General features: G+C 47.4%; 6 protein-coding genes across 6 annotated transcripts; 2 read left to right on the top strand and 4 right to left on the bottom strand.

Moving 5' to 3' along the window:
* Window positions 1–152: 152 nt before the first annotated feature.
* Window positions 153–1,433, bottom strand: N7483_004176 (metallophosphoesterase family protein; the record flags this gene model as incomplete). Its single annotated transcript, XM_057087613.1, has 2 exons — window positions 153–1,237; window positions 1,292–1,433. The coding sequence occupies 2 exons, from the start codon at window positions 1,431–1,433 to the stop codon at window positions 153–155; spliced, it is 1,227 nt and encodes a 408-aa protein (XP_056947442.1).
* A 1,136-nt stretch (window positions 1,434–2,569) lies between these two features.
* Window positions 2,570–4,680, bottom strand: N7483_004177 (DUF3405 domain-containing protein; the record flags this gene model as incomplete). The annotated part of the gene is made up of 4 exons (XM_057087614.1): window positions 2,570–3,464; window positions 3,518–4,139; window positions 4,202–4,431; window positions 4,520–4,680. 4 exons carry the CDS (start codon window positions 4,678–4,680, stop codon window positions 2,570–2,572), a joined length of 1,908 nt encoding a protein of 635 aa, XP_056947443.1.
* Window positions 4,681–8,333: 3,653 nt separating this feature from the next.
* On the top strand, window positions 8,334–10,021 carry N7483_004178 (sugar porter family MFS transporter; the record flags this gene model as incomplete). The annotated part of the gene is made up of 3 exons (XM_057087615.1): window positions 8,334–8,439; window positions 8,511–9,086; window positions 9,159–10,021. 3 exons carry the CDS (start codon window positions 8,334–8,336, stop codon window positions 10,019–10,021), a joined length of 1,545 nt encoding a protein of 514 aa, XP_056947444.1.
* Window positions 10,022–10,366: 345 nt separating this feature from the next.
* Window positions 10,367–11,671, bottom strand: N7483_004179 (C-3 sterol dehydrogenase/C-4 decarboxylase; the record flags this gene model as incomplete). The annotated part of the gene is made up of 2 exons (XM_057087616.1): window positions 10,367–11,029; window positions 11,096–11,671. 2 exons carry the CDS (start codon window positions 11,669–11,671, stop codon window positions 10,367–10,369), a joined length of 1,239 nt encoding a protein of 412 aa, XP_056947445.1.
* An 876-nt stretch (window positions 11,672–12,547) lies between these two features.
* Window positions 12,548–14,414, bottom strand: N7483_004180 (ubiquitin-conjugating enzyme E2; the record flags this gene model as incomplete). Its single annotated transcript, XM_057087617.1, has 9 exons — window positions 12,548–12,557; window positions 12,623–13,425; window positions 13,536–13,701; window positions 13,779–13,790; window positions 13,852–13,948; window positions 14,002–14,023; window positions 14,096–14,190; window positions 14,259–14,292; window positions 14,382–14,414. The coding sequence occupies 9 exons, from the start codon at window positions 14,412–14,414 to the stop codon at window positions 12,548–12,550; spliced, it is 1,272 nt and encodes a 423-aa protein (XP_056947446.1).
* A 1,729-nt stretch (window positions 14,415–16,143) lies between these two features.
* Window positions 16,144–19,914, top strand: N7483_004181 (GTPase-activating protein LRG1; the record flags this gene model as incomplete). Its single annotated transcript, XM_057087618.1, has 4 exons — window positions 16,144–16,527; window positions 16,613–19,061; window positions 19,117–19,403; window positions 19,471–19,914. The coding sequence occupies 4 exons, from the start codon at window positions 16,144–16,146 to the stop codon at window positions 19,912–19,914; spliced, it is 3,564 nt and encodes a 1,187-aa protein (XP_056947447.1).
* Between the last annotated feature and the right edge of the window lie 1,409 nt (window positions 19,915–21,323).

The raw sequence follows: 21,323 nt of genomic DNA on the forward strand, positions 1-21,323 counted from the left end.
AGTTTCTATGGAACGCGAGGGAAACACCTCAAAGGAAATGGCACACCTGGGCACTGATAAAGGATTCCACTAGCCAGATTACGGCTCGCGTTTGAAGTTGAAAGAATATGGAGGCTCATCAGCCTTCTATCATTATCTCATCTCCATAGTACCTAGTAGAGGGTATATTCACAAGTCGGGCAAGAGGAGAGGAGATCAACAGTCTCGGGGTAATCATCCTCACCATAGGTGGCATTCAGCGAGACAGCACCCGTGGTTCCATTCGACTCCAATCGAATCCACGTATCGATGACCTTCTCCTTAAGCTTTGATTCGGTAACGAGAATCTGTCTCGATCCACGAATCCAGCTTCCATATCCACCATATCCAGAATGCTGCCCAAAGCAGAGATTGATACCGTTACCCTTGACATCCATACCCTCAATCAAAGTATCCCACTTGTAGCACCAAGTATCTCCGTGGTCATGGCCGGAAAACACACCAATGATACCCTCAGTCTCAACAAGGGCCTTCATAAATGGCACATCCTGGCCACCATAGGTGCATGATCCATCATCATTACCATCAGCGCACCAACCCTCTCCTTGTTGAGCCAGGGTATAATCATCATTGATACCAGGCTCCTTTTCGGCGTTGATTCCAATCTCAGTCTGCGCAGCCAGAGAAGCATTGGTGGGGATATGCACGAAAACAAGCGAAGGAATAGTCTTCTTATACTTGTTCACAAGCTCCTTGTTGGTCTTGGTAAACCAGTTCACGACACTCTCGTCGACCCAATTGGGCTGCGCAACTTCATCGCCATTTGAATCGAGTTCCTGGTAGTAGTATCCACCACGACTATCAAAGAACCAGAGAAGCATCTCGGGCGCACCATCGAATTTGCTGTCATCGGATGCGTAAACAGGGAGATAGTAATTTGACACGCCTGCATCACGACCGGAAACCATTTTCTCGGTACGGGAGTTTGACCAGAGGTGTTCGCGTTCCAGGATTGCCTCGCGAGAGAGATTGTAGGAACTGTCGTGGTTACCATAGGTAGATGCCCATGTTAATCCGCGCTCAACTAGTGGAGCCACGATCTCATCAATGTAAACGGTGGCATTCTGCAGGAAGGCATTGTCACCGGTGATCAAGTCACCGTTGAGTACAACGAGGTCTGGAGATTCGGCATTCAGGATTCTATTGATGACCGTCACGGAATTCACGTCCTGCTCAGGGCCCCATGTGTCCCATGCATCTATTCGTTATTCAGGTAAGCATAAATCAAGTAAAGAGACCGATGGAAACTAACTTTCTCCGAAGTGCAGATCTTCAAGGACTGCGATCTGGAAAGTACCATCCTTTGCGAACTTCAGAGGAGAGAACTTCTTCGGGATGGCGCTTTGAAGGGATGGCGCTGCGAAGAGAGCAGTGAGAGCTAGTGCGTGCCACATTTTCGAAATTAACTAGAAGATCCCCTCAAGTACTGTTAGCTAGCATGGTTTCATGGGAATTGGACCTTTTAATATACGTGGCTATCTGCATGGTTACTACCCGGGAATGCAGCCCTGGAGTCTTCATCTGACCACCCAGGAAATTCCCTGCTAAGCCTATTCAGCCTGTTTAGCGCATCGGTAATCTCGCTTCATCAACACTATTCCCACTTTCATAACATGGTGCATATTCCACGTGCGGGGAGAAGATGATTGTATGGATCAGGGGTTGGAGATGACAGGAACTAAGTGGGTCATGCTGTAAACACGCTACCTCACTGGGACGGGCCATTGGTTCTTCATAACATCGGGAATCAAGCATTGCCGATGGACTCTGTGCCACAATCTAAATTCAAAGTGTTGGGATCAATAAACAATGCCATTGAACATTTATGTGTAGATTGTCGGCAATGTTCCGGATCTACTAGTACAACCTTGGAAGCTCACTGTACCAGGCAAGCCACTAATAAGCGCATGCAAAATTAGAACGTTTGTATCAATTTGAAGACAATTTTTTACTCCGATTCGCTATAGCCATTATAGGTAGCTTCATGGTCTGTATTTATACGGTCAAAAAACATCAAAATGGGCATCAATGCCTGATTCATTATAGGATTATTTATCAACTCGCGACTTGAATTTAGCATCAGAGTGACATTCGCGTTGAGTAGCGCCGTTGATAAGCGCTAGTGTCGCGGTGACCTAAAAGCTTCTATCCGACACGATTGCTTTTTGTTCATGTCAAACCCATCGGAGGGAGCATGTGTCGTGTTCTCAGAGCCCGAGAGGCTTATCAGGTCGACAGAGTATATGGTTCCCGGGATTCCGATCCTTTGCACCCCTGTGTGCGCAAAACGGGATGGATTAAGCCCTTCTCTATCCAGGGTATCCATGATAATCCCGTGTGGGTCAATTGCATGGGAAAGCTAATTCGCCTGTCGGTCTCACGTCTTCGCGGTGCCGTTCACGGACTATCAAGCGCACGACGTGACTCTGTCAATGACGAACATTGATTGTTACCGGGCCATGACTTCAGACCACTCGTCAGGTTCATAATGTTCGACTCAGCCGAGTTGGCCGAGTCACCAGCTGTTGAATCACCTCTTCGTGTTTTTCACAGGGTGCAACAACATCGGAGGCAAACAGATTGGATCGACTTCTTCTCCCTCGTCATAGCCCAGCCAAGCACGATAAAGACGCTCAGGAAACGGCGTGGCGAACATGTATGTAATATTCAGCAGCACCTCAGCTGTCTGCGGATTAGGATTCCACATGCTATCACCCCCAGCATTGATGGATCCTGGTTCACCAGGATTAGCCCTGCCATTCAAATCCACAGGATCCCACTTGTGCGCGTGATATATAGGCTGAGGGACTTGGACTGATTTCAATCCATAGAACAAAGCCCAGGTTAATGGAGACATTTCCGAGTGCATTCCCAATCCCAGGTTCACTTTATCCACATGCATCCGTCGTAACAACCGCGCTGAGACACGGGACATCGCAACGATGGAAACTCGACGCGGCATGTTTTCCTGTGCTGGGAAATTTGACAGATGATCACGGAATGGCCAGCCAGTGTGAGTGGGGTCAAAGCTTGGTAGCCAAGTCATGATATCTGCGTCCTCACCTACACCCCAGCTCCAGATATCATCCTCTGCTTGTGGAGGCATGGGCGTTTCATCCTTGAACGATTCAAATGAGGTTCCATTAGCTGGACGAGGTCCCAAAATGTTGTCTTGGTCAATCATGCTTTGATCTACAGAGTCGACAAAGTCATCCCAGGGGCCGTGGATAGAAGGAATATAAAAGTATGAGTTCCGCTCCCACATGTTCTTCCGGGGCTGCTGCTTCGCGAAGGTCGAGGCTTGCTGCAAGAGGTGATACCAATGCCCAGTATAACGGGAATCCATCTCAAACTGCCAGATATGCTCATACTGTGGATGAAGTCGGGAGAAGATTTGTACTGGTTGGAAGTATTCCGCCATCGCTCTGATCAAGGTTAGCATGGAAATCGAAATTCAAGCTGCAAGGGCGAACGTTACCCATGGTCGTCGATTTTCGGGTACCAGTCTTCCAAAATCTTGGTGTTGAAAAAGACTGCCATATCTCGAAACTCTTCAGGGAGGTGGTCCTTCTTGAAGTCCTCCAGTGCTTTCTCATCTCCTGCAGGTGGAAGCTCTGTATCCTTACAGTCAACCAAAAGGATAACCTCATATTCCGCTCCAGAAAAGAGGGAGAGCTCCATGATCATAGAACGCATATTATGAATTCCATCTTCAGAGAAGTCCATCCCGATCCATCCACGAATAATAACCGCCGTCCGGGAATGATACTCCGGTACCAGACCACGAGTTCCAATATCGGGCTGCTCTTCCGCGTTAGTGCCATTTGCTGCCTCATCGAAATCGAAATCCTTATGAAGAATCCAAGTCTTTTCCTCGAGCGCCGAGCTTTCGAATCGGTCGGCATTCCGCTGCAGACAATCCTGATGTAAACGGCCCCAGTTGACGCCTTCCCATGTTGTAGAACCCGAGATTGTTGTTTCATTTCGGTTCTCGGTATCATCTTCGTAGCCATATGCACCATATCGGGAATAGCGATTCGTACAGAAGCGATTATCAAGCTTCCACGCTTCATAGGAACCGAACATCGGCGAAGGGGAATCTGCACAAAACAGGCATGAGTATTACTGTGCATGGAACCCAATCAGATATCTTGCGCCTTACCAAATTCATTCCATTTGAAGCCCTTCATAGCTGCATTAACATTTTGACTATCCAACTCGGAACCATCCGGACCAACACAACGCTGGAAATTTCCTGCCCATTTTTGCTTCCATTCGGGACTATTATAATCTGGATAGGGATCGTATGGTATAGGCAGTTCGCTGTGTGAGGTCTTGAGGAAAGGTAAACCCTTGTCGCAATGAGTACCGCATTCTTCCGTTTGATTGTGGCTGGTCATCAAGATTAGCACCCAAACAACCATATCATGCCCACGCTGAGTATTGGGTAAGTAAAAAGCTTTGTAGGAGCTCATCTTACCTTGATCCAGCCTTTTTCCCAGTCGGAAGGGCAATAATAAAATGGTCTCGCGAGCGCGTCAATAGTAGGAACCCCACCAGCGAGAAGCAAAATGCAAACGCAAAGGTCAAGACATGGAAAGCTCTCCTTGATGGGACCGCGCCCGTATGTCTAGACCACATTGCCTAAAGTATGTGACATGAGAACTCCAAAGCGAGGGAGAAGAAGAAAGATATTAACTACGTGCCATGGAAAGGCTGGTTTATCATGACGGTACATGACCTGCACAGTTCCATAGGGGGGATCCACTTGCAATCTTACATGGACCGGTGAACAGGATTCTTCAGCAGAACCTTGCGGGTCTTAGGTTATGTGAGCTCCATTTTAGCAGGCTGCAAAATTTGTTGACCTATCATTTTGAGTAGATGAGACTAGTCATCAATAGTGAAGCACTATAAGAAAATTCAATATCGTTAACGGAACAGATGTTTAGATTTGATAACAAAACTTGATATAGAGCAAATTGGGCTCCAATTCTCTCATTTAGCGCTTGCTCAATGCCAAGCAGAGTTTAAGTGAAACCCTGATTCCTTTGGCAATAAAGGGGGTCTGAAATGGATCCACGACCGGGAGATAGAGGATACACGTGGGGAACTCAAGCCAATTCATTTAAGCTTATTGGTTAGAGGTCAGCCTGTTTGCAAATGTTTGCAGTGATTTGCTGGCAATTGGTCATTATGTCATCACTGATCGTCCCGGATCATCCGCTACTTAGAAGGGACTATCTTTGATTGGTGGAATATCAGAAGGATCAAGAGAACCGTTATCGTACTCTACTATAGTATATTAGTAGATATTTCATGTTGTATAGCCTCAGTCTGTTCAAATTTTCTGGATATTAAACCTTGAAACAGCTTCGGAATTCTCAATTTTTGAAGATATCACATTATCTACATGCCAGTGGGTGAAAATGCTGGGATTATTCCAGTTTATTTACCATTTGGTCCCACATGCACTGGCACATACTAGGTATGCATTTCTTTACTGCACATGTGCACACTGGCATCTCCAAGGTGTTTAATACTAGCACTCCCTAGGTAGTAATTTGAGAATACAAAAATCTGTTGAACCTGTTCGGTACTATTACTTTTCAACTTGAACTTGAAGGTTATCGATATGTATTTTCGGATCAACTTGAATGGGTATGGTGGAACTTCAAGTCAAACCTCGAGTTGAAACTGAATTGGGGTTGAAGAAAGCCGGCAATGCAATGTATGTCAAATAAAATAATCTTGCAAGTTCCAAACGTTACTTCGTCCAGTGAATCAAGATTTCATAATCACAAGCACTCAAGTGCTACTATAGTAGGTAGTGAAACATACTACCTAGCTCCCACATTTGAATATTCAAGATTGTCATGCAATGTTTGCAGAGGCATTGTGTTGTTTTGGATTCTACTCTTGGTAGAATCATTCGTTTGATCTGTTGATTGAGTGTGTCTTCTATTTACGACTCTAAATTCATCTAATAAGCTGGATCTGTCGCTAATATTGAACCTTTTTGGCAGCATAGCGTATAGGTCTGTTTAGTCTGATAAGACCAAAGAAAGGGTGAGGCATATAGAAACCATAAACTCCTTGACTATTCTGTGTTTGATATGTTGGATACCCAAATAAATGTAATACGCACCATTTATTTAGTATCCCACAAATACTAGTACTAGTACTGTGTAGGTTTGATGTTAGAATAAGCCAGTGGGGACCCACGCAGGCGGCCCGGGGGCTATGAAAAGTTAGCAATGCCGTGGTAGGCATAGTACTGTCTGGGTATTGCGTGTAAGGATTTTGAGGGTCTCGGGCTCTTCCATTTTGTCCTCTTCGGTAATATTGATGTATCAACAAGTCATGTAACGAATAAGCAGGTCTACCAGGAGACATGTATTGATCTTTGCTCGTCTACTCCGTACTAACCTCGAACTTTACAAAAGAAATTCAAAAGTTGAATTAAATTGCTTGTGTCAGAAGGGTTTATGTGCATATGTATCGGACAGGGAGGATTCCTTGTGTGTATCAGCCCCGGGAGCAAGTCACGACTGTGACCCACGAGTGGACTTTAAAAAAGTCGCAATTTGCCATAGGCAGCTTGGAGATTAAATAAATACTGGAGAGGTTATTTGCATGAGCCCGAAGTTCAAGTTCTGAATTACATTCCGTGGAACATATGCGCCCTTAGACCCACTCGTCCTTTTCTTCCCATCCGGGAAGGTCCTTCCATTTGATATCAGCTCGGAGAAAAAGCTCCAGTGAAAGCCGTGGTACGAGTCCCAGTTACCGAAAGCTAAGCTTTTCATCCACTCGCTTGAATTTGACAGAAATTCGAGTGTGTCTATGGCTTGAATAATGAATATCTCGTGGTCAGAGATTCGGCTCTGACGACTTTCCAGTTCTGAGAAGACCCAGTGGGACCAATACACGAGCTGCATATCCACCCTGATCTGTGCAGGGAAGCACCTCGCTAGCATGATCTTTCCTATTGGTCGTGTTTTCGGTATTCGTGGACTTGTAGCTCTAGCCGACCAGACAGCCTGCAACATGAATCCACTTCGAAGGATTGCTTCTTTGACTGCGCCATAACCCACATAGCGGAGGGTCCATTACCCACTCTGTGAAAGGGGCCGTTTCGTGATGTGATATTATCAAGTTGTGCAGCGAATGCTTAGCCTGTGATAGGGACTGCGTAGACCTCGAAGCCCCCATTCAGTGGATTCGTCTTCTACCATATAGACGATCAAGTGCCATCTTCAATTTGCCACATACATTCCTTGCACATGGGAAAAAGAAAAATGGCCGGGATACATGCATGACTGTCGTATAGCCCTCGCACAGACGAGTGCCGACTCAGGAGTATTCCCGAGTGCATATACACACTCGGCGACACCGAAACGCAGCAAAATGACTTGCAATTCACGCGTAGAAACTCCCGAGGTCCATAAGAACCGAAAACTGATGGGAGATACCATCTCAGCGCTCAGTCTCATGATCATCTCCGTACTTTTTACCTCGTCATCTTACGGTCTCTCTTTAGCCGACAGCCGACAAAGGTGCCTCAGGGAAAATGAGGCTCATCATTGGATCTCGGGACTCGATATGGGCCGCAAGGGGCAACCCAAACCACTAATGTTGAAGCACATAATAAATCACAACGCGCGTTTCTAAATATCACATCATTTGAGCACATGTAAAATCAGCTTCAAGAAATCACGAACAAAAAGCCACGGATTACAATTCCAATTGTATCGGGGCGATCGACCCGACCAGCCGAATGCCCAGGTGAAGTGACTGAAGTCATAGCGTAGGGAAAGGGAAAAATATGTGGGGCAAAAGTTGAATTGCGGAGAAAACGGGATCTGATCTGGATCTGGATGTCATGATGCCAACAACATGCTACAAATTAAATGATCTGATAGGAATCAGTTCATCCAAAATGAGCGCAATTTAATCCAAAAAAATATCTAGTGACTTGCGTCAGCTGCAGCAATGAGACCTGTACGATGGGACCCGCACATAAGATGATAGGTAAAATGGTGATCTAGCTCCATGGCGTGCTATGGCGAAATCGATGGGCGACGCTTGCGTGCTGTTTGATCCGCGCCCAGCCCGCATTGGAACAACAGTATAATTTAGGCTTTAAGCCACGAGGGTTTGGCCATTAAGACCTTCCTTTTTTCTATTTCATCTTCATCCTCGTCTTCTTCTTTTTTTCTTCTTTCTTGCTGTGGTGTCAGGTTTCATTGTGGTTGAGCTTTTCAGCGGATTGAATCATATACATCTTCACCATGGGGAGGTTAAACGGTACCAATCTCGGTGCTTTCCGTGCATACTTCTTTGGTTTCTTCATTTGTCTGGCGGGTTTCTTGTTTGGATATGACACTGGTATTGTTGGTAAGTTGAAACAGATCCCTAATCATCGCGTCGATATCATGAAATCAGACATCTGACATTGGATTATTCAGGTGGTATTCTGACATTTCCATCGTACATGCGGGATTTTGGATACACTGATGAGACAACTGTCGATTCGGTAATGGTTAGCTTGCAGAACGTGGGAGCGTTCTTCTCAGCGCTGGCCATTTTCCCTATTTCTGAGCGTTACGGTCGTAAGAAGACCATCCAGGTTTCGATGTTCATCTTCTGTATCGGTGTCATTATTCAGGTTGTGCCGTCATACTCTCTGGTCTGCTTCTATATCGGCCGTGTCGTGTCTGGTGTTGGTCTCGGTGGTGCCACCACTGTTGTTCCCACATACAGCGCGGAGATGGCCCCTAAGGAGATTCGTGGTATGGTGGGATCCGGTGTACAGTGGTTGTTCGCATTGGGTGTCATGGTTAGTTACTGGATTGACTATGCCGTTGAGCAAACACTGGCCGGTCAGTCGAAGGAGTGGCAGATCCCTGTTGGTCTGCAATTAGTGCCATCGAGTATTCTTGCTATCGGCCTGTTCACTCAACCTGAGAGCTGTCGTTGGTTGGCCAAGAAGGGACGCATGGAAGAGGCATGGAAGAGTCTGACTTGGATGCGTGCTGATGATGGTAAATACCCCCTCATATTAAATGTCTGGTTTCAGTGACATTTGACGCTAATATCACTTCTGTTTAAACTAGGCCCTGCTGTCAAAGCTGAGTTTCGCGAAATTGAAATTGGCCTGGAAGAGGAGCGAAAAGCAACCGAGGGTCTCACAAAGAAAGAACTCCTGCAGCCTGCCAACCGCTACCGATTCGCACTAGCTTTCTTGATGTTTTGTGGTCAGCAATGTACCGGAATGACCGCACTCGCATACTACGGACCTCAGTTCTTCAAGCTCATTGTTGGTGGCGACGCCGGTCGTGACCTGTTAGTTACAGGACTGTTCGGTGCCGAGAAGTTCGTCACTGTGGGAACATACATTCTCATCTTCTCTGAGAGGTGGGACCGGAAGCCGACTCTGTGGATTGCGAATATCTTAATGGCTCTCTGTTTCATTATTGTTGTGATCGTGAACCACACCACCGAATCTACGAACGCAGCAGGAGACCCCACGAGCGCTGGTATCGCGACCGTCTTCATGATTTTCCTGAGCAACTCCATCTATCAGTTCAGTTGGGGCCCGCTACCATGGCCATACACCACAGAGATCTTCCCATCTCGGATCCGTGAGGTTGGTTCCTCGGTTGCTGTCTCATCACAGTGGCTCTTCAATTTCCTTTTCTCACTGGTCACGCCTTATATGATTAGTGCATGGGGCACATATACCTTCATTTTCTATGCAGGCCTTGACATCATCATGGCTATTATGGTCTTCTTCTTTGTGAAGGAAACCCGGGGCAGGTCCCTTGAGGAGATGGAGACTATCTTCAACGGCCGGGCTGCATTTGATGTGGAGATTGCTCGTCATGAGGGTCAGGCGATCGAGGATGAGAATGTGAGCGCTGTGGAGGTGCAACATTCGGGACTTGGCACCAAGAAGAGTCATGACTCTTCCTTGTAGGTGCAGATTGATTATAATTTTTGTTTTGTTTCAATTTTTTGATGCGGTTTTATATCCAATGCTCCATTTGTGATGGTGACATGATGCATTATACCGTGATGTTTCCAGCTGCAGGCTTAGCTAGACAAACATATAACGACGAATACTCAGTTCCATTGGAACTTGATTTTATAGATTCAAAATTTCCAGTTTCTTTCTTCTCAAAACTCAAGGTGTACAATCGCGATCTTCATTACGCTCAGCGGAATTTTGAGCGGTTCAAACGTATTGATCATTACTCAAGATAAGTCGCCTCACATAGTATTACAGTATAGACAATAATTTTGCAATAAGCCCCCCTTCCATTTATAACGCCTTCTTGACATCCTCCTCGCGTTGCTTCTGGATCACATAACCAACAGCACGGGTGATACCCTCATCGACAGGAACCACGGGCAAATAAGCCAGACGGTATTTGGCCTTCTCGATGGAGTAGTACCGTGTCATACACGAATACCGCACCATCCGTTGTGTCAAACGCGGGGTCTTACCAAAGATACCCATCACGCTCTCCGCAAGACCACCAATAACACCCAGTAGGCCCTCCGGCAGGGCCCAAACCTGAGTAGGCTCCACAACACGATCAATCAACGCCCACATAGCACGTGTAGCATCCCAGAAATAGATAGGAGAGTCGTTAGTGATGTTGAACGCTTCACCATCAACGCGCTCGTGGTCCAAGGGCCCGCCCTGGCCAGATTCGTAGCGGCTGTAAGTGGCCAGCAGACGGTGTGCAGCCAGAATGTGAGCGTAGGCAATGTTGCCGACGTAGGTGAAGTCGAAGAGGTTATCGTTGTCACCAAGCTGCATCTTCAGGACTGTGCTCGAGGCTTTGGAGCCGTGCTCGAGGATCTTGTGGGTGACTGTTGTGTCTTTCTCGCCGAGGATACCGGCGGGGCGGATTGCGGTTGTGACCATTCCAGTCGGGGATTGACGGTTATATTTCAGGACGAGTTCCTCGGCGTCAGCCTATATAACGGTGAGATTAGCTTATTGAACTTGCAGAATTAAGAGAAATATTGAAGTTGAGTTTACCTTGGTCTCGGAGTAGTACTCCTTCTGTCTCTTGCCCCGGATAAGAGGCCATTCCTCATCAACGTTGATCAAGTCGCTCTGGGTATCGTGCACCACAGAGCTAGAGCTTGTGTAAACGAAGGCCTTGCACTTGCCACCCCAATCACCATGCTCACCCCCAGCCACCTGGACCAGGGTATTAGTACCCTCAACATTCACCTTGTACAGCAATGCCTTGTTTCCATCAAGTACTGAGGGGGTCGCAGTGTGGATCACAACGTCGGGCTTGACAGCGCGGAAGACCTCTAGCATGGATTCAACGGAGGTAATGTCGCCATCGTAGTAATTCGCGCCAGGAAGTCGGTTGTTTGAGGTGCGCAAATCCACAACCGAGACATTGGCCTTGTAGTTTGGGAATCGGGAGCCCAACGTGGGGACATCGAAGCGCGCATCTCCGGTCACCTTGGGAAGAGCGACGCTGGGGTCGGTCTCGGAGGGGAAATTCAGGAGATGATCGACAATGTGCCACCCGAGAAAACCACAGCCACCGACCACCAACACATTGCCTATTTCCAAGTTTCGCACCTTTGCAGACATGATGACGATTTGGCGAGAAGAATGGAGTTAAGAAGATGTGGAGTGAAAAGGGGAGGAACACGGGGCGGGATCAGCTGATCGCGCGATAAGTGTTATCGTGTCTAGTACCCGGGAGTACAGCTCTTCCAGCTACAACCTTCTTGAAGACCGCAACATTCTGGCTATTTGGTGATCTTGTCATAGTTATGAGATGGTTACTAGCTAGCTATAAGCAATCATTGGAAGAATTGATATCTACTGAGACAAATGTTCAATTTGTTGGTCACCGCCTTCCAAGGTTGGAAGTTGCCTGAGTGCCTGTGGCTACTAATTACTCCCTACTCCCGGGCCGGTTATATATAGTTGTATTGACCTCCAGCCCGGAGGTCCCAGGTGTAGTATGTACAACCTTGGAATCACATTAACTAGTACTAGTACTCTCTAGTAGCACTTGAGGTAGTATAGTTACCTAGTCCAAATGTTCCAACCTTCAACTTGAAGTTCCAAGCCTGAGGCTCAGCCTTGGAAATGTTGCTAATGTTATTTTGCTCCACAACTTGAAACTTGAATCAGGGTACCACTGCTAGTACTAGGTACTTCGATGTTCACAAGTTGGATGATCGACATACTATGACTCTGACCTTACGCTGTCGACCGATTACTACTAGTACTACAACCTTCAAGTTGAAACTTGAACACCGAGGTGCCATGTCCAGGGTGACCAACGTAAAACTGAGCCTAGTAGTATGTATGGAATGGCCAGAAATACTACCAGTTGACTACGCTCGGAGCTCGAAAAACAACGCGATTGCATTTGCCCCTAGGGCCATTCAAACTTGCTACTCGTACATCTCCCCCCACCTCACTTCCGGCCCCCCCGGCCACCTCACCTCCAGCTCACAGAGCCCTGAAAATCAAGAGTCAGTAATGAAATTAATTTTAAGAAATGTCAACTAAGGAATGATCACTTACTCGGTGCTATCCTGGGCGCTGCGGCGCACCCGACGGCGGTACTCCCGCTGGTTATCCGAAGACTCCCAGCACAGACGAGCCGCCTCGGTGTTCACCACCATGAGGGGATTGTACGGAGGAGGCGAGGCCTCCTCCAGCACATTGAGGATCCCCTCAAGGTGGACGGCCATATCGTCGGACCGCACGGGCAAGTAGGCCATCACCTGATGGCCACCGGTGACGCGGGCGTGGAAGATGGGTGTCGTGACGAACACCCGAGGTTGAACGCGGGGGAAATCAGTGCTGATGCAGATCTTGACGTTAAAAACCCCATCACTCAACATGGACTCTGACTGGCCGAAGTAGGTAATCTGCCAGACGAACGGGTTTCCATCAACCAACTCCAGAGCACAAGTTCCCGAAGCGCGCTCGGACATCGCTTTCTCGAGGCTCTCAAATTTGTCCTTGAGCTTGTGGGCGACAAATAAGTCATTGGCGAGAGCATCTAGGCCCGCGGTGGGCCAGCCGTTGATTTCGGTGATTAAATCGTGCTCTAGGGCCCCCAGATTCCGCTTTAGTCTGTCCCAATCCCAGATGCCTCGCATTGCATTGTTCCCATGACATTCGAACAATGCCAAGGGGAAGATTCCCTGGCACTCCGCATTCTCACGGTACTTGTCGATGGTGGCGATGTAGTTCTCCCGGTACCATAAGAAGCGCTTCTTGTAGAACTCGGCGAAAGGACCCAGGCGGTTGCTTTCATTTCCATGCATAGCATGGTGCAGAGGGGCAAGCACTGTCAGTCGAATGTTTTCGTGGGCAACCTAGTATTTAACCTCGTCAGTACACATTCTGATATCATTGTGACTTGAACTTGTGCGAGTCCACTGCCAGTGGCACGATTGAGCACTGGCATGAGTCGGATAAATGTTACCTTCATAGCGTACTTGCGTGCGATCACAAGTTCTGAGGGGTTTCTGGATCCCATGCCAGGCTCCAGAAAGTATGGGTTTTCGCTGAAAAGGCTCTGAATCGAGATCAAAGTAGACTCAAGTCCTTGAGCCGCGGACCAGCCCTCACCAGGATGAGCCGTCCAGGTGCTAAATTCCACCAACGTTAGCAAACACTGATTCAGACTTCTTTACAAGCATTTTAGTGATCTCATGTGATGTCATACCCAAGAATCGACCTGAGCATGTTGTTAGTATTAGTTATAAAGCACGAGATGAATTCTTTGGAGGTGTACATACAAGCAAACCTTGCCTGATGCATAGAGATTCGGGCCAAATCGGGTGTTCCCATAGTTCGTGGTGCAGAGAGTTACCTTGGGAGGTACTTCAGGATACTCTGCAAGAAAATTAGTCAATTTGTAACATCAAATCATGCCTTATTCGCCATACGAGGAGGCATTTCAATTTCTAGCTATTGAAGTATTTCTGATCAGTAACATGTCCTATGATGGATCCACTTCTGCGGTGTCATCAAGAGACATACCTGGTAGAAGCCATAGGCATAGGGGGTGCCCGGGGTTCCAACGAGAATAGCCTTGATATTGCGGATGTTGTTATCCTCGTAATGAATCTTCATAGCTGCTCGGGCGTAGAATTTGCATTAGCGCTCACACAATTCAGTCTAAATCCAAGGAGCCGGCGCGTACCCAGTTCATCATTATCCCCAAAGTCGAGAAGCTCCTAGATTGATGTCAGCTGACTGTGCCTCGTTTTCATCCACTTGCAATTGGACAATCGCAAGTCACATCTTGACTCGTGTGCCATCTCACCCGGAGGATTCGCTGGGTCCCAAAGTCTGCCATTTTCAATTCAGGACGTGTCAGATGTCAAGTTGAAAGAAGAGAAAGCAAAAAAAGATGATTCAATCGATAAGTAGCAAGGGAGGGAGATGGGTGAAACGATTGTAGGAGAGTGAGAGAATGAAAAGCGAGGGAAAGACTGTGAGTGAGTGTGTGTGATTCGATTGCCTTGGGCGCCCCGGCGACGACGACATCGACAACAACAACGACGACTAATCAAGCTGTTAAAGTTTAGGTAGACCAAGATCCTCGACACCCCACTCTGTCTACTATTATGTAGTGGTATAATTCACCACTTCAAGCTAGTACAACCTGGGCAGGGCGTTGAAGCTGTAGGCTTATATGTTTCTATACAGTGCAAATACTGACAATGTCTCTTTGTTTAAAAATGTTTCCCTCCTAGCTCGATTAATAGCTTTATTTAGAATTGTGCTGCCTTTAATGATTTCCCTGTAACATTTAATCTTGTGATTACTCCTTTGGTGGAAAGTATTCCAAAGTTATAAGTTTTCACGATAATGACAGAGGAGGATGTTTTCCACTTAGGGCTCGAATGCTTAATGTAACTTATTTTAGACGAATCTACTAATACCCGCCATGAAAAGAAAGCGTGAGATTCAATTTAGAATATCGAAAATTGGATAGTACTTGTCCATGGATCATGATGTAGGCTACTTTAAGTTGCAGTACTAGACTACTAGTAGTACTACACAAAGTATGTACCAGTAGTATATAGGTGGCTCCGATGCTATAAAAAGCGGCGGGAAACCCTTGGGCCATGGGTCAAGGAGTGGACACTTCGGGAACATCAGATGTTTTGATCATAAAAACACATCCGACGAAATAAGATATTGACAAATATCAAATATATGAGAGGTTCAACAAGTTTAAAATGAACTGCATTAATTTTTTAGAAATTTTAAAAATTTTTTGAATCAGAAAACTCATATATTATGCGACAGTTTCCTCCTTGTGTACATAAAAAGGTTAGATAGGCGGTGTACCACGTGACCTCAGGGACCAGTCTCGTATAGGCAATATTCAATTAGGGGGGGCACCACTACGAAGTCCAATTACCTTCTCCATCTCCATTCCTCAGCCCCCCCCAGCCCACTTCTTTAACCCTGCCACCTTCTCACCTCCATTTTTGGTCTGGAGTTCCTAGTTTTCATCTGGAGTTTATTGCCAGTGGCTGCTTTACATTATTCCTTAGCCGCCTTTCTAGAGCCCCTTGTGAATCAACTGCGCCGCAAAGCTCCCCAGTTGTGAATCCCCCCTCCCCGCGTCTTGACCCTCGAATCCCCAACTACCTGCGCGTGAAAGCCACAACCTCTCAAAGATCAGTCTTGTGTATATTGACTGCTCATCTCTTGAGGGGACTGGAGTTTCTGTGTCCACCAGCTTCCTGCTTTCACCGATTGTCAACCCCGCGTGGCTGAACTACATGGCGTGAGAAGTGAGTAATGAATTCATCTGTCCAGACTTGATCCCGTCCCATACCTATACTGGCCCAGATCAACCTTTGATTCTAACGTGACCTTTTTGGAGGGGTTTGGATAGAACGCGACCATTCTTTTGCAATCATCCCCGCATTGCCTTCTTCTCGTTGTGTTTACCCCAACACAACAATAAAGAACCCACCCCGCTGTCACTCCTTTAGTTCCCTTGCATGCGTTCGCCGTGTTTCCGTGCCAACAATTCGATCTCGTTGACTTTCTAACGGGGGACCATCATGCCCCCTGGTGAACTTCCGGCCAGCCTGGTCGCAGGCAAGCCCACTCCAACACTGAATACTGCTGGTTATGGAGGCAGCTATTCCAAAAACACACCTACCTCCCCCGAAGACAGTTTGATACCATTTGACTCCCCTACTACGCGCACAGGCGGAAATCATAGTCCACTGAGCCAGGAGGATAGGTCCAGTCGAGGACTGGAACCTGAGCAACCTGGGTATCGAGAGCGCTCAAATGCTCGGGACCGATCTCGAACCAATGGAAGATCCCACAACAAGTCACCGGGCTCATCTCGTATCTGCCAGAAGTGCAATGAACCATTGACTGGTCAATTTGTTCGAGCGCTAGGTGGTACATTCCATCTGGAATGTTTCAAGTGTCAAGTAAGTTGGACCATGAAGCGCAGCCTCCCCCTGACAGTGAAGTGTGGCTGGGTGTTTGTCTCATGCTAATCCTTTGTTCTCTCAGGATTGTGGTGAGATCGTCGCTTCCAAATTCTTCCCCGTTGACTCAGAAGACCGGAGCGTCCAATTCCCCCTCTGCGAGACTGATTACTTCCGACGACTCAACTTGCTCTGCCATGACTGCGGTGGCGCTCTGCGTGGCTCCTACATCACCGCCCTGGATCGCAAATACCACATTGAACATTTTACTTGCTCAGTATGTCCGACCGTATTCGGCGCACAGGACTCTTATTACGAGCATGAAGGCAAAGTCTACTGCCACTTTCACTATTCGACCCAATTTGCGCAAAGGTGTCATGGATGTCATACCGCGATTCTCAAGCAGTTCGTGGAGATTTTCCGCAATGGTCAAAACCAACATTGGCACCCGGAGTGTTACATGATTCACAAATTTTGGAATGTGCGATTGTCCCCCGCCGGTGCGGCTTGGGAAACACCTCCATTCGACGAAGATGTCAGTGCAGAAGAGCGCGAACGTATTCGCCAAGAGGAGGATACAATGGAGGAGAAAGTTTACAATATCTGGAGTACGCTGTCAACATTTGAGGAATCCTCGGCGGCTTGTATCTCAGATATGCTTCTGCACGTCAGCAATGGCGTGTATATTGATGGTGTGCTTGTGGCCAAGAGATTCATCGCACATGTTGAGGTACTTTTTACCGCAGTCGATGAGTTGGCTGCCTTCATCAAGTCCGAGGGAGTAAAGGAACTCTCGTTTGGTCGGGAAGCCAAGCTACTCTGCAAAAAGATCGTGGCATTCTTCGCTCTTTTGTCAAAGACTCAAGAAACTGGGGTCCGCAAATTAGGTGTCACACAGGAGCTGCTCTCACTGGTGACTGGTCTAGCCCACTATCTTAAGCTTCTCATCCGTATTGGTCTTCAGGGTGCCTTAAAGCTGGAACGGGAGAAATCAGCCCCAACCGGCTTGCATGAGTTCTTAGGACATCTTGCGCAAGCAGAAGCCCTTACACCCCCAGAGGATGACGAAGGCCCCGTTGACCTGAATGCTGGAGTGGAAGGCCTCGCAGATCAATTGTCGGATTGCTGTATCCAATGCAAGGAACCTATCGACGATGAGTGTCTTCTGCTGGGTGACAAGAGATGGCATCTTAAGCCACCTCATCTGTCATGCTCTTCTTGTGAAAAGGATTTGAGCTCTGATCTTCCCGATGCACTCTGGAGCGAGAATGAAAAGAGCATATATTGCTCCGCCTGCGCTGATCAGCATAACGTGGCATCGGAGGCCCGAGGTGGCTTTGTTCAGGTGACCAAGCTTCAGCAATTCGTGTTCCTATTAAGAGTTGCCCTAGCCAGACTGCTCGAGGTCCTTCGAGCGGGAGGCACACTACCTCACACTTCAGATGACCCCAATCTCACTGATTATCAAAACAAGGAGGGCCATCGACCCCAGGGTAGCGAGCCTCGTCGGTCCAACACCCGTTCCATGTCATACAGCGCAGGCGGCCGCGATGGGTTTGCCGAGTCATCGTTGGAACAGACTGTGGGTGAGATGCGCCGACTTCGGTCGATTCGTAACGAGCGAACTTTATCCACAACCTACAAGAAGGCACGCGCGTCCCGAATTATCGACGGTCCGGAGGGTAGAAGTGCTCGTCCAGGATCATCAGGCAACGACGGTACTGATCCACGAGGTCCTGGCTTCCAAATTGTGGAAGAAAGGGATGCCAACGGCGAGACTGTGAAGGATTTGACATTCGGAGCCCAGGATGCGCTCACCTTGGATGATATCCCCCGTATTGTGGCCGCCGAGCAAGCCAAGGAGCAACGACCAAACGCTTACAGACATGCTGGCTCAAAACTCGTCTTGCCACAGGACCCTATGCCTGTTTACAAGCCCGGTCATCAGCGTGATATCTCACATGGCAGATTAGATATGATTCTGGAGCCTGCCACACGTACAAAGCGATACTTTTCGGAGCTTACGGCCCTGGAATACTTTATCGTCCGTCATGTTGCCGTCCTATCCATGGAACCTCTGCTTGATGGTGAATTCAATATGGAAGAGCTGTTGTCTCTTATTGAGTCTCGGAAACCGACCGTGTGGAACATCTTCGGGCGTGCTTTCAAGGATAACAAGAAGGCTGGGAAGAAGAAGGGTATCTTTGGTGTTTCTCTAGACTATTTAGTCGAAAAGGAGGGAACTGAATCTAGCCATGGTGTTGGCCCTGGCGCTTTGCGTATCCCAACACTTGTGGATGATGCCGTATCTGCCATGCGTCAAATGGACATGTCCGTCGAAGGTGTTTTCCGAAAGAACGGCAACATTCGACGCCTCAAGGATCTCGCTGAGCTTATTGACAAGAAGTATGACCAGGTTGACATGACAAAGGAGAACCCCGTCCAAATTGCAGCGCTTTTGAAGAAATTCCTTCGTGAGATGCCGGATCCATTGATGACCTTCAAGCTACACCGTCTTTTCGTTGCTGCGCAGAGTAAGTTTAATTTGTATCCCACCTCTATTATACAGGATACTAACCCCGGCTGTAGAACTGCCCGACCCCGAGACGCAGAAACGAGTGCTTCATCTCACGTGCTGTCTTCTTCCCAAGGCTCACCGCGATACCTTGGAAGTGCTCTTCTCCTTCCTCAACTGGACATCATCCTTTTCGCATGTAGATGAAGATTCCGGAAGCAAGATGGACATCCACAACCTTGCCACAGTGATCACACCGAATATTCTTTACCCCAACACCAAGAACAGCACTGTGGATGAGAGTTTTATGGCCATCGAAGCGGTCAATGCCCTCATAACGTATAACGATAATATGTGCGAGGTAAGTATTTCCTTTTCAATTGGATGCGTCACCGCTCGAAAATTCTAATTGTCTTCTTTCCCGCCAGATTCCTGAGGATCTACAATCCATTCTCAGCGATCCCACTCTTTTCAAAGAAAATGCTGAAGTGACAACCAAGGAGATTCTTAAGCGATATGGAGACATCGCCCGTGGAAGCTTCTCAACCCGACCAGATAATGGCGGCGAGACCTTTACCATCACTAATTCTAACCGACACAACACTCCGACCTCGGCTCGCATCGAGACCGACCCGTCTCAAGATACAGCTTGGCAGATGCAAAGCTCTGTTCGCCATGTGCCTGGACCGAGCGGTCACGCCCACTCCTCCAGTGCTGCTCCCCAAGCCGGTCTAGACTTTGGTCCGCCAGAGCCGAGCTACCAGCGCGAACGCAGTGCTAGTAACAGCAGCCAACAAAACCCCGATGGAACGTCTCAAAATCCTCCGTACCGGCCGCGTCCTAGCGCAGGTGCCATGGGCGTTACAGGATAGACTCCGGGCTCCTTTGTTGTTCCGTCTTTAGTTTCTCTTCTCTTCTCATGCACAGCTAATACACCCTTCATCGATGATGACCTTGATTTGCATCAACCAACCTGTCGCCCCCCCAATACCTTCTTGCCCACGGTGTACTTTCTTCTCTTCGCCTTTTTACCCACACGCCTATTTTCTTTCTAGCTCACGGGGGCTTGTTTTAGCGTTGTTTTGTCTTGCCTCCTTTCATCTCGACTGACGGGCTTGGTTGACGGAGTTTTTTTTTCTTCCTCTTCATTCCTCTTCATTCCATCTCTTTCTCTTTTTCCTACTACCTCCTTCATACATCCAAAATTCCTTCAAAAGTCATCAGCGAGCTGATTGGTTTCGATGGGTTGGTGTCTGTGGCTTTGCCATTCCATCTTTGAATTGATTAAACCAGGATTTCGCTTCTCAACCCATTTCTTTCTGTCGTGTTTTCTTTTTCTGCCTTTGCTTGCATCTGATTCTGGGGATCAGTCATACCCATACCATACCATACCTACTTCGCTGGACTCCTGTTTGTCCCTCGTTCATTTAAATCTGACCATGATTGAAAGCCTACTTATTTCGTGTTTCTTGCTTCCTAGACCAGGGCTCCAGCTACCTTGGTCTGTTTTCCCCGCGTCGTGTCCTGCCTACTCTGCCATTCTGGGTCCTTCGTTGTAGGATCCAGCCTATAAGGCCAAAGACCTCTGTTTTTATTGTGCTGCCTTCTCTTGTTTCTCTTCTTCTGTCGATTGTTGGTCATTTCAACCAGCATGATTGCCATGATACCAGTGCTAGCCTCAATTTAGCTTTCTCTAAGCAACGCTGAACTTCATCTTCCAGAGTCTCCGTACATTATTTGAGTCCTTATTAGCTCTAAGTATTGCTAACACTCCTATGTAGCACCCACAGCCTGACTCTCCAAGTCCTATTCTTACCAAATGCCACTTCTTTTTCTTCCAAGTCATTTGCCAACACTCAGGGAAATAGAGAACATCCCTAGTAGTGGTGTAAAGTACCATCAGTACTTGTACCTAAGGACTTCATTTTCCACAAGCGAGAAGGAATATTTGGCATTAAGATAAATTATTTAAGGCGACTACACTTCAAGTTCATATTCAAATAGCCCTGGAGGGTACCAATAGATGAATTCAGCGATTAATGAGATACCTAGGCAAACCGCTTGGCCAAACTCCCGTAGAAAAATGATAAAACAAAACATATAACCCCATACCAGTCCCTCATTAGAACACCGTTCAACAAATAAAACCATGGATAAAAAAGCAGGAGAGCAAAAATGGCCTCCCAACTTGACACAATGCCTGCAAAAGGAACATTACTCCACGCTGAAAGACGTATGTTCATCACCACGCAAGGGATGAAAAGCACCACAACAAATCTCA

The sequence above is a fragment of the Penicillium malachiteum genome (assembly GCF_028827825.1).
Source record: "Penicillium malachiteum strain IBT 17515 chromosome Unknown utg000002l:1.0-8849297.0:1.0-8852440.0, whole genome shotgun sequence".
NCBI classification, from domain to species: domain Eukaryota; kingdom Fungi; phylum Ascomycota; class Eurotiomycetes; order Eurotiales; family Aspergillaceae; genus Penicillium; species Penicillium malachiteum.